The sequence below is a fragment of the Platalea leucorodia genome, assembly GCF_965183815.1.
Source record: "Platalea leucorodia genome assembly, chromosome: 3".
Classification (NCBI taxonomy): domain Eukaryota; kingdom Metazoa; phylum Chordata; class Aves; order Pelecaniformes; family Threskiornithidae; genus Platalea; species Platalea leucorodia.
The window spans coordinates 67,847,628-67,860,324 of NC_138825.1; the positions used below are offsets into that span (position 1 = coordinate 67,847,628).

The window sequence follows — 12,697 nt, forward strand, 5'->3', positions numbered from 1 at the left end:
CTTTTAGAATAAGCCTCTAAAACCTTGAGCTCACTTCTTAAGACGCTTTATCCAATAAAGGTTGAACCCCTTCCTGAAGTTTCTTTGCACTGGTAAAAATTACAAGAATTATTTGTACATAAATTATTGTATACCTATTTGAAATTACCACTGGTCAAGTTTTTCATAAAACACACATACACTCATAAGTACAAGTGTAGGAGTGACTCATGTCCATGAAACAGAAGAGTGGGATTCTAGAACTACCATCTGATGACACGCCAATCAATATTTTGATCCTCAGAGACTTAGAACAGCTGTTTCTTCAGCCCAGCTGATAACAGTGAAAACACCTCAGCTTGGACACAGAAAAGTTTAATTCCTAACAGAAGAGGTTACTATGGATCTGTATACATCATTTTAAAGAACTTCCCCTTGCATGCCATTTCCACAGTTAGCTTATCTTAAAGGCTAATTGGTTTTGTTCACTCTGCAGGTACAGCTATAAAGTCAAAGGAGCTTATACAAGGATAGAAACAAAGTCTCATTTAAACAGAAAACAACACTAAATGCCTCTTAGTAGCTCTCTGTAGCGACTCACTCCCTAGTTTTCAAGTATAGCTAATGCTTCAGTTTAACTACTCATTCTGACAGCTCTGGGACCCTCTGGCTCCTCTTGTTCTTCCAGTCATTGTAGAAATAAACCACTTACACACACATATGTTCAACAGAACATTAAGACAGAACAAAATGTTATGTTCTGGGTTGTATGCTCCCTTTACAAGGACTGGGAATGAAATTCTTGCCACGAGGAAGTTAATAAGAATTTCACTGTAACTTCAAACAAACCTAACTTTCACACTAAAGTGAGTACACATCACACGATATTAGGTATTTTACTCAGATATTTCACCTAACAGCCATAAAGGAAAACCAGGTAGTGAATGAGAGAAAATTATTTCCTTGGACTCTGTGGATTTGGTTTAGCAGGGAATACATAAGTTTTGTTTCACTTCCAGAAAATAATTGTACAGGAACTGTCATACTGTAGACAGATGCTACATTTTTAAACTAAAACTCCAGAAGTGATTTAAAGGTCTGCTGTGCAGAATATAATGGCTTTTTAACATGAAATTTAATAATTACTCAAGTTTATGAAACAGATTGAGCAGAGTCATTTCATCTTATTCTAGATTGTCTTAATAATGTTGACTCACTTTGAAACTAAATGTTATATTACAGAGGTACTTAGATCAATTAATGGATTAATTCATTAATGGATTTCCAACTAATGGGAAATACTTATTTTCATACCGTGCAGCCAAAATTCCTTCTAATTCCTAGAAACAACTCTATTCTATGGGACAAGAAGAGTCTAAAACAGTGCCCTTCACACACACCATGTTCAAAGCCATGCACCTGAGCAGTATAAATGCTCCTCCGATCACATTTGACCATGGGGGTCTGTGAAGTCATCTCAGGCACACGCTACTCAGCCACTCAGCTTCTTTTGCACAAAACGGATAGCCCATGCAACAGTTACTGCGAGGAAAACTCTCTGTTGTCATAACAGCAACATATAAATATAAATAAAGACTGGTAATAACAGAGGAAGAGAGGCAGTAGTTAAAGTCCACATTATGCATGCATTATAGTAGGGGTTGTTTTCACTTTGCACTTACCAACAAGCTAGGGCAACAACTTATATCAAAACTGTTTAAGCCTTACTTTTCCTAACTTATTCAAACTGCCTCTGCAGTGGAATTTTCTGTGCTATGATTCTTCATGTTTCCAGGCATAAGTCTTCCTATGAAAATATTTACAACTAAAATGAAGGAAAAGTGAGACAATGAGAATTTCTTGCATTAGAAATGTGCAACTGGTTTGTTTCACAAATGCACAGAACTGAGGTAGAAGAGTCTACATTCAAGCTACAACAGATTTCACCATTTTTGAAGCAGACTGCCTACAAATTATCCCATCTTCCCTAGAGATGGAGAGATTCACATGAAAAACGATGGTCTATAAATGATCACCTGTAGCACTGGAATTCCTGAGGACTTACAGTTAGATCAGAACACTTGCTACTTAATGGATCTTTAGTAACTGAGCCATAAGAAACGGCCTGCACCCTGTTTAACTGAATGTTGCATTTTCTCATGTTAATTGAAGGAAAAAGGCACTGCAGACTACTACTAGTATCACAACAAATTACTGAAGAACTTCCAATACAACTAATGTTCATATCTATCAATTCAATTTAAGACTAATTCCATCCCAGCCAGGCATATACTTTGTCAAAACCCTTGTGAATTCTTCCATAAATGGAGTTCTTTCCTTTTTTTCTATGATACCATACTTTAAGGTACTCAGGCATATTCTCAAATGCCCTTCTGAAAACCCAAGTCTACTATAATAGACCTTATTAATATGCCTAATACAAATTCTTTGAAGGCTTACCTATATAATACACAAAAGCCACTCTGGCTCTTGCCAGCACAACATATTTATCCATGAATTTACTAATTCTATTCTTTATCGTGTCTACAAATGTGTTCAGTTCCAAAACTATAGTTACAAGATCACTGTATGAGGCCTTTTTAAATATTAGCACCATATTTGACAGTTTCCATTTCCCCTCTAATGAGGCTGTTCATGTAACCTGTTCAACAATCAGTTATATAATGTCATTACTCTATCAGCACTTTCACACCAAGTTCTTTACATCCTTCCATAAATCTCAGATTCAAATACCTATTTCCCCTAGAGCTACTGAGCTGATACCACTCATCAGCCTTAACCAATCTATATCTAAGCTGATTCCACAAACGTTTTCATGTCAACAGCAAATCCTATACCCAGAGTTGATAATTTAATAAATCTGCATTTCTATCCTGCTGTATCTGCTGTTTAGATCAAAACTCTGAGGGCATTAGCTGTCTGTGTCCTCTGTAATGCTAACCACAATCAGAAATTACTGTATATCTTTCACCAGTTTGCTCATCATCAAATTTTTCTCTTGAACTACTTTATACATGTGATCCAGCACCATATCACCTTCTGTATATATGGCACTTCTATTTTAATCTTGAAGAGCCTGGAATACAAAGAGAAGGCTTAATATCAGCAAAGGTCAATTCCTGAAGCAAAAAGCTTGGTTTATTAGCAGTAATCCAACAGAATATCTAACTAATTTTATTTTCATTCTTACAGACAGACATAAACAGCCTTCTCTCCCAAACTTTTCCCCTCAAAAAGTACCTTATGTTCCTCAAGCAATATTTTTAAGATGAGCACTGTCAAACTGTACATGTATCGGCAAGCTATGTGTTCAAATTAAAAGGCATAAATTACTAAAATAAAACACAGATTTTGTATAGATAATGAAAAACATAGAAACACTGTGCAAAGAGCTATACACACAGTTTTACTGTCCAAAGTAACACACTAAACCAAGCACTGATCTCTCTCTTACTAGTGGCATACATGTAATTTTACTATTTTGAGTTATATTACGGGACTTAATGAAGATGAAAGACAACAGATGAAGGCAAAAAGCAGACCAGCAAAACAAGTAGTTGCATAAGAACCTGTCACCACCTTGGAATCACAGAAGTTTTAAATAGATATTTTGGGACAAATAGATATTGTAAGTAGAAGCAAAGCACTGTACAAACAGCCATAGATGTGTTAGTATCATGAAGAACCAATACATTACAACACAGCTGCATCCATTGACCCTTTTAGGTACTATCATCTAAGAAGGACAGCCAGAAGAGAAATAATGAGAGTAACAATATTGACCAAAGGATAAGGTGTATCTTCAATGAATAGACAAATGACTCAGTGTAACAACTTGAGTTCCACTTTATTCTTCTGGGGCAGTGCCTAATTTCCCCAAGAACTGACTGAAGCTCTCGATGATGATTGCTATTATCATCATTGTTGTTGTGTTTTTTCCCATCACTTTTCTATGCCACAGAAGTTCTTTCACCAACCAAACTATGAGCTTCAAAGTTACTTTTAAACAACAACTACCAATATGGCAAGCAGGCTCAGTGCATTTTCCCCTCTAGTTAACAAGCTATGAAGTTGATACAAGCATTTAACTATTAATTTTGCTGGCAAATGACTGCCTTATTCTCCATGTCAAAGCTGCAGCTGGGGGAGGAAACTGAAGCTGCATGCATAATCAATGATTACAGGGTATGCATGTAAAAGCTTCCCACCTACTGTGAATTTAGAAAATATTTGCCATATTTACTATGTAAGCATACCAAAAGTGACTAGGAGGGAGAAGCACACTTACACAGACCCTAAACCCACACAACACACAACCTTAATACAATGGAACTAATTTAGAAGGCTGTGCCCATCTGTAGAAAGACACTGTGCTTAAGAGAAGAATTCAGCGTGCATATTACAAATATATTTTTCAATTAAATGTGTGGGGGTTTTTCCCATGGTAAAGAAAACATTTTGTGTGAGGGCTCATTCTTCTTTAAAAGGGCATGATTAATAGAAAATATTCTCCAATTATACCAAAATCAAAAGCCAATGAGAAACATGCTCTGTTTTATGCCATGTACTGTGTATGGGAATTCTTATATTCACAACTGGGGTTTTTCCACAATTGTCGTAAAAGGTGACTAAAAAAATATCCACAGGGATGAAATGGTACCAAGAATTTATTTTTTTCAGGTAATATTAACAAATTCAGTATTGTCAATGATGACTCAGCGTTAAACACATGAAGTGTACTTTTGATGCTCTGCAATCATCTTTTTGTTGCCACTACAAAAAAATGCATGCATAATTCACACAACTTAAATCAGATGTGCAACTGCATCACACTCAAATCACCAGCTCTGGGATTTGCACAAGCATACATGTTCTATTCCTGGTGGTTTCAAATATCAAATTCAAAAGCTCTGCATGTTTTATTTATGTTACTTTGCATTCTTTAAAAGGCATGGATTTCTTCTTGCTTCGTAGAACTCTCTGGCTTTCAGAGGAATCCAGACCGCTCACATTCCCTACCATTGCAGATGGGTTTAGAAAATGCACAAAATATTTATCACTGCAACACAGTATTTTATCATACGTATTTAGAAACATAGCAATATGTACAAATAATGCTATTTATTTATTCCTTCTCCCAGCCTAAAAGTTATTCTGCAACAAAGGTATAGCAGTAGTTCTGCATTCAGTGCAGGATATACTCTAGGAAAGTTAATATATAATGCATTTCCCTGTAATAGAGATTATCCAGACATTTCTGTGGAACAGGATTGCAGGCTGTTGAGCAGCTAGCATAAACACAGGAGTACATTGCCACATTCAGCATCTTCCATTGAAACCTAAAGGTAGCCCGAGTGAAAGTGGCATCTGAAACTCTCAGGGTTCATCTGAGGAGCTGCTGTATATGTAGAAAACCAAATTAAATCCTAAATCAACTCTCACTCTCGCTGGAAGTGTGCAGAAAAACAGTGCTTCTGATTTTTTTTTCTTGCACCTCTAAGTTCCTGATTGCCAACCCCCAACTTTGCTCCATTTTCCCATAGCAGTGGGAAATATACAGTATGTTTAGAGGCACTTTCCAAACTTTTCTGATGAAGAATTCTTCTGATTCTTTCTAACTGACCTCAAAGACTGCCTCCACTCATTGGGGTAGGTGAAGAATAACAAGATATAGTCATTTGCCATTAAAAAAAAAAAAAAGATGCAGCTATAAAAATATTTTTAAAAGCCTATTTTGTTCACTTTTTGGTAATTTTCTTTTTCATTACATCTTAAATCCATGAATTATGACAGTAGTAGATACACATGTCAGTTGGGACAGAACAAGGCGTTGTAATGGTATTTGGATAATCCACTCTGCAGGAATGTTCATTATTCTTCCTGAGGTTTCACAAGAGTTCCCTGGCATAATGCTGCTACAGCTGCTTTACAGTCTAATGTTATTACAAGGTCTGATTCAAAGATAATGTCTGCTAGAGGAATCCGGCAGGGAGCAGAGTCCTAGGAAAATCCTTGTGATGCTAAGGTGTAACTAATGGAGACTGAACTGCTGAAAAATTGAGCATAGTAACAGCTATTTGTTTTGAGTTTTGCAAGAATCCTGAGACATCTTTGTTATTTCTCAGAACAAAAAATTCAATTTACTTTTTTCTGGAAGTCTTATCATTTTTTCTAATCAAAATAAATCCTAAAAAATAAAAAAAAAAAAAAGAAAGTCTAATCTCTACCTTATCCACGGTACAGAAGTGGTCCAAAAATCATTGCCATTTTCTTTGGTACCTCCCTTATCTATATTTTTGGATAGAGGAGAACACCAAAACTGCAGAAAAGCAGGAACTAGGAATCAGCTATCAACTACAGTAGCCGGTACAGGAGAATAACATGTAGTCATTAGCAAGAGCCAGCTCATGAACTAGCTTTATTGGCAAACATTAAGGAATTCCCTTTCCTGTTTCAAAGACATGGATGGAGTCAATAGAAAGTTTAGCAAACATACCATATTTGTCTGTATTTTACATCTATAAGCAAGATTTGGTCTGTACTATTGTTAGTGTGGCCTGAGCTTTCAGTGTGTGACATACAAACTCTCAGATATTCTAGACAGAACTCTCATTCAGGAAGCAAAATATCCATTAATTAAGGGCTTACTATCTAAGAAAAAAGTTGGGAAAGAAAAGGACATAATCAGGTACACACACTGGTTCATGTTTGTATATATTTGTGTCCTGTTACCATTCCTGACCTACAAATATAAGGAGTCTGGACTTCAGGGGAAAAAAAAAAAAAAAAGGGGAAAAAAAAGGAAAAACAAACAAACAACAACAAAAAAAACCCCTGCACCAGGAATTCATGCTGTCTCTTATTCCAAAATACTATAATCTCCAAAACTGTCAGTCCAAGTAGCTGGATAAGACATTAGAACATGTGTGGGCGGATTCCTTCCTCCAGCCTGAATTAATTAAAAATGATTGTTTGCTGTTTTATTTTAAAGTGGATTTTTGGAACAGGTTAAAGAATCACTGTTCTGACTTTAGTATTTCAACCCTAATAAGAAAGACTTGTGTAAAAAACTTGTAGGAGGAAAAGCTAATAATAAGGGGTTTAAACATAAAGTGCGTCTTATGTTTTTATTTGTTGCTTGGAGAAATTCACACATTGTTGTACAAGACCTACCTCATTCAGTTTGATTGTGGTTATTTCAAGTTAAAGCATGTACACAAAAAACACACGCATTCATGTATCCAGTCAGTCTGGGCAATTCTACCTATTCCAAATACCTTAGGCTGGCCTTTAATTACTATGTTTTCCTTTCTCACACTCTAAACCTGAAACACATATTAATACCCTCTGCTTTCACTTTCTCAACCAGTTATTAAACTATAAGAAAATAACATGGACAACAACTTTAAAGAAAAAAGTTGCAAGTGATCACAACATATTTCTGAGAGCAGCATCTCCTAAAATTGGGGCTGGTTAATCCCTATTGATGGGGCAGCACTAAATACTCCTAAGAGTTTCTAGAACTGATCAATATCTGTCTTGTATCCATAAATGTAAAAAAAAAAAATAATAAAAAAGATACAAAAGTCCTAATTTCCAGATCACCAAGTTTATCTGCAAAAACATTTAGTAGCATATAGAAAGAATGAATGTAAAAAGGGTATACATAGAATGTACTACACTGCAGTATACCTTCAGTGAACAAGGCTTCTTATCTGTTATAAATTCCTGAAATTGGATTAAACACCTTTTTTTTAAAAAACATACACAGAATTTTAAAGATTGTAAGACCCTCACCCTCCACAACAGACATATTCTCCTTCACATTCTCGAGGCCAGAGCCCCACATATGTTGACTAACCACACTGAATGGTTTAGATAATGGCTAAATTCTACCTTTCCTCTTGCAGAAGAGAAAGTACTTTGGGGCTCTTTCTCCCAAATAGCCATTGATTTTCAGTGATTATCTGAGAGATTTCTACATTGCTTTCAAATTTGGTTGATAATGGACAACAGCTTCAAAATTTATTTAGGTGATAACAAGCTGGTAAACAGAGCAATCACCTAAGCCTTGTTCTCTCAGGAAAGTAGAATGCAAATTTACCAACGTTATTCTTTCCAATACCAACTAAATCATTTACAAGCACCATCCTCCAAATAAAGTCAGCAGAATGTTTTGAATGGTTAAATGCTGTCAACCATGATGGATATGCTCTCTATATCAAGATTACAGCTAGAGGGGAGGGAAGGGATATCATTTTTAAAAACCGACCTTACTCCAGAGAGGTCCTTATAAAGAAATAAGAGACTTGACTTTTGCTTTACCAGATTACATTAGAAAAGCATCTCTTTTTTTGTCTCCAGAAACAGAGAATCTAAGTCCACAGAACATTCTTCAATCTTAATATGTGAAATATTAAAATTATGTCCCATTATCTCTCCTGACTTTTCAGAGTACAGTGTACAATATGCATACGGGAAGGAATCTTGTAACTCCTCATTTCCATGAGATAACACAGAAAGAACAGTTTTGAACTCAACTCTGAAAACTCATTTCAAAAACCTACACCTACAGACAGACTTTAAAATATTGACCAACCTGCCACCATCCATTGCCTAACAGACTGGCACCACTCACATTCTGCTAACACTGGGCTGACATTCACCCCTCATTTCTCTTTCAAGTGAGAAATTTCACTTTGACTTTATAAGCATCCTATATACGTCAGCTGTTGGAGTCAGCTTACACTTCCGATTCGTGAGATGCTGAGAAACACCTGTACTCCATGAGTTATCTCCGCTGATGCCAGCAGCTGACACCACAGATCAAGTTACTGGACAGTGTATGCTCCTTAGCCCTGTCCCTACTATTCACACCTTTCACAGATACATAGCTTCAGTTCTCTCCCATAAGAGATGCTTAGACCTTTTAATAAAAGGATGAATTCTTCAAGATCAAAAGCAAGTTTTTTATTCCTTTCTAAACTACTACTGTTTTGTTTCTCTCACATTCCACAGGAAAGAGGATGAACCAAGGTTCAAGATTCAAAAGGAACATCATACAGCCCTTCAGTACATTTGCCTTAACTGCAAGTTATGCATACCTTTAAGAAACACTGTTATAGAATGCACATGCCTTTCTGGTTCAGATTCTTCAATTTTATGAGAAATTCTACATGACTACTTAGTGTTCAAACAACAGAAGAACAAATAACATGTAGCTGAAAAAAAAACCAACCTTAAAATTAACTCCAGGTTTCTGACCACAGTAAATCTTCTACCAACTTAAAAATAAATAATCAAAAAAAACCCAACAAACAACAAAAAACAAAAAAACAGAATTACAGACTGTTCTCATCTTTGAGGTGCAAAATGTTCTTGAACTGTTCTGTTCTAAAAAACAACATGGGAATTCATTGTGACGTCTCAAATACTGTTTTTCAAAGCATTGCAGCTTTGTTACATAATTTTCTCCACAGACATCTGACTGGTGCTTACAATTAAGAGAGCAATATTTACCATCCAGCGTTACAGTTATTACCAAATAACTATTTAGTGGAAAAACAAAAGTTGTAAGTCGAAAGGTATAAACCATGGGTCTAATAACATTCCTGTACATGTTAAAAACCCCCCAGGACTTCAGTGAAGTCAGACGTTTCAAACTTTTCGCATTAGAGAGGAGTTCATTACCTCTTTGCCTGGGCCACACAGTGACATCTACATAGTACTAGCACCTCCTAGCAGCTCTAACAGATCTTAGAAAGAAATTTAGAAGACACTAAATGGCTTAAAAATTTGGCAGGCCAGCACCTGAATTCAACTGTGAGATTTAGAAGATCCCATCATCACATTATGAACAGTCAATTAAAAGTCCTAGTGCTCCTCACAGAATCACCAGAACTCAGTTATAACATAATACCAATGATGCAGCAGATGAACACCCAAGACATCCACTTCTCATTTAAAAGGAAAATAATGATCACATCCCTTCACTGCAGAGGTTAAAAAAACAAGACACTGCATAAAGAAAAGGACATTCTCCAGAAGTGTCTCTGTGTGTGCATGTGAGTGAGAGAATATTAAAAGAAATACCAAATCAGTATTTTTCTAGCTGAAAAAATGAATTAGCTGGCAGGGGAAAAAAAGAAAAAGAAAAAAAAAGAAAGAGGAAAGTGCACGATGTACTATTTTAAATGCTCTACTTTTAAAATCTCCGTCTTCAATGTTTACCAATAAGTCATCATCTAAACACAGTCTAATTCTGGATGAGTTTTTATCTACACAGATATTTGATCAACTGTCATTTATCCTCACACAGTAAAATTAGTATTAAGGAGTCAGCTGCTTGAGACACTTTTTTCATTAAATGACAGTGCATCATGTTTTCCAAAGTAAACCCTAAACCTTAAAAATTCCTAACCCAAAGTGTTCAGCCTATAGTGTGACATCACGGTCAAATAGAAGCCAGCTGTTATTCCAGTGGCTTGAATTAGTTTTATTTTAACACACCCATGGTATCTCCTTACTAAATTCTTTTTAGCAAGGCTAAAAATGTAAAGGGCAGCAAACGCAGGCACCAGAAGGAATACTGTGAGCTGAAGAATGGTTTTAAGGATTTCCTATGACAGTTGATAAATTTAATACAGTTTATTTCTCCCATATCTGTACATCACCCGTTTTGATCCTTCCACCTTACACTAATTGAAAAAGCAAACAAACAAAACAACGCTTAGTGTCAACACACCTAAACACTGTATAATGGCAGATGATTGTATGTGTAAAAGACATTGACTACTCGTGCAGAATAGAATTGATACTGTTCCCATTCTGGTCGTGGTTAGTTTTTAACATCGAGAAAAGCTTTGTTACTGGATAAGTGCATCACCCTAAGTAAAAGCAGCCCGAGCAGCCCCCGTTTGTTTCAATACAGCCTACCAAGCTTCCCCTAATGATGGGGATCTAACAGAGATGCCGAGAGACGGGCACAACGCGGGGAGAGGGCTGCCAACAGATTAGCCCGCAAAGACTATGTGACGCTTCGGGGACAAGGACATGTCGTCCAGGCGTCCCTAAACTATAATAATAGTAAGTATGACTTGTCCCTCCGTGTTCAGTCACAATGCAGCGCATCCGCTATGCTCTGATCCGTGACTTTGCCTCTTAATAAAAGCGCGTGTGTGACAGTTAACGGGGAAGAGCGAGTGGGAGGCAGAGCGTAAGGGGGGGCGCAGACCAGCTCCCCGCCAGGTACCCGGCCAGGGCCGCGGCAGCAGCGCCCGCGGAGCCCGGCGGCCCTGCCCGGGGCGGGGCGGGGCGGCGGCAGCGGGGCGGCCGCCGCTCGGCGGGGTGGGAGCCCGCTGCCCCGACCGAGGGCTGCGCTCCCGGCGCCACAGCAGCCCTCCTCGGCCCGGCCGATGTGCCAGCGGTGGTGCCCCGGCAGCGCTCCTCCGCCGGGGACCCCCTCTACGGGCTGGGGGTTACTTGTCAGGCTCGGTCCCTGTCTCCCCGACCCTCCCGTCACCACAAGGACTCCCGAGCCGGTGGCAAGGTCGCCTCCCCCTCTACGTCCTCCGCGGCCCCGGCCGGGGCGAGTGAGGCACGGGCTCCCCGCTCCCCTGTACCTCTTTGCGGCGGCGGCGGCGGCGCCTGGCCTCGGCTGCCGAGCGCCGCCAGGAGCAGAAGGAGCGGCAAACTTTCCCCTGCCATGGCTCCTGGGCAGCCGAGCGGCTGGCTCGTCCCGCCGCGGGCCGGCCAGGCGAGTGAGCCGCCGCCGTCCGAGAGAGGAGAGGAGACCGCGGTGCCCCGAGCAGGGAGCAGGACACACCCCTGCCCCCCCGCCCCCTGCCCCGCCGCTCTCCGCCCCGCCGCGCCGGGCGCGTCTCCGAGGGCAGGCGAGCCGCGGTAGCCAGAGGGGCCGGTGGGCGCCCGGGGGGAGTAAAGCCGGGAGCCGGGGCGGCAGGAGCGGGCAGAGGCCGCCGCAGGCTCCCCGGGGCGCTCACCCCGCCCTTCGGGCGCGGCCAGGTAGCGGCGGGAGAGCGAACGCCCGCCTCTCGGCGCCAGTCGCACGAGGCGCCCCGCGAGGAGGGCGGCACGTGCCCTCCCAACGGCCGCGGCACGCGCCCTGACGGCCGCTCCTGCTGTCGCCGCGGTCCCGCCTGCCACCGGCACCCTGCGCTCGCAGGGGCCAGGTCCCGGGGGATCAGAAAACAACGCGGAGCCTTCCTGGAAATTTTCTAACAAATTAAAAACGAAACATTTATCGAGTTATCTGAGAGATATAAAAATACCTGTACGGGGGGGAGGAGCTTTCTGGGTAGGCATTCGGAAAACTAGAATTGCAAATAAGCCAAATAAATACATTTTTCCTGCTGTGTCTGGGAGTAGTATGTCAGCGCTAGCCACATATGACAGGGAAAAATCCATATTACTGCATAAAGGAAAAATTAACGTTGCATTAAAATAAGATGCTGATGCAAAATCTATTGCGTGGTTTTCCTAAAGAAAAAAAAATGCTTTAAAACAGTCAATAAAAACCGATTTTGATAATGGAAGCAAGTGAACAGCAAGGCTTCCAACCTGCGTATAAGCATACTGAATAGATACATAACATTGTCAGAAAAAGAGAGCGGGGCTGAACTTAGAGTGAATCCGCACAAAGGCACAAAAATAAGATTGCGCTGGCAGCCCGTTTCTGGCT

At 39.9% G+C, this 12,697-nt stretch overlaps 1 protein-coding gene across 1 annotated transcript in view; it reads right to left on the bottom strand.

Annotated features, from left to right (window-relative positions):
- Positions 1 to 11,718, bottom strand: part of LAMA2 (laminin subunit alpha 2) — a 375,020-nt gene extending 363,302 nt beyond the window's left edge. The window contains exon 1 of the mRNA XM_082305530.1: positions 11,622 to 11,718. Coding sequence (XP_082161656.1) covers positions 11,622 to 11,706 — 85 coding nt within the window. The 5' untranslated portion in view covers positions 11,707 to 11,718. The remainder of the gene's footprint in view (positions 1 to 11,621) is intronic.
- Positions 11,719 to 12,697: the final 979 nt, after the last annotated feature.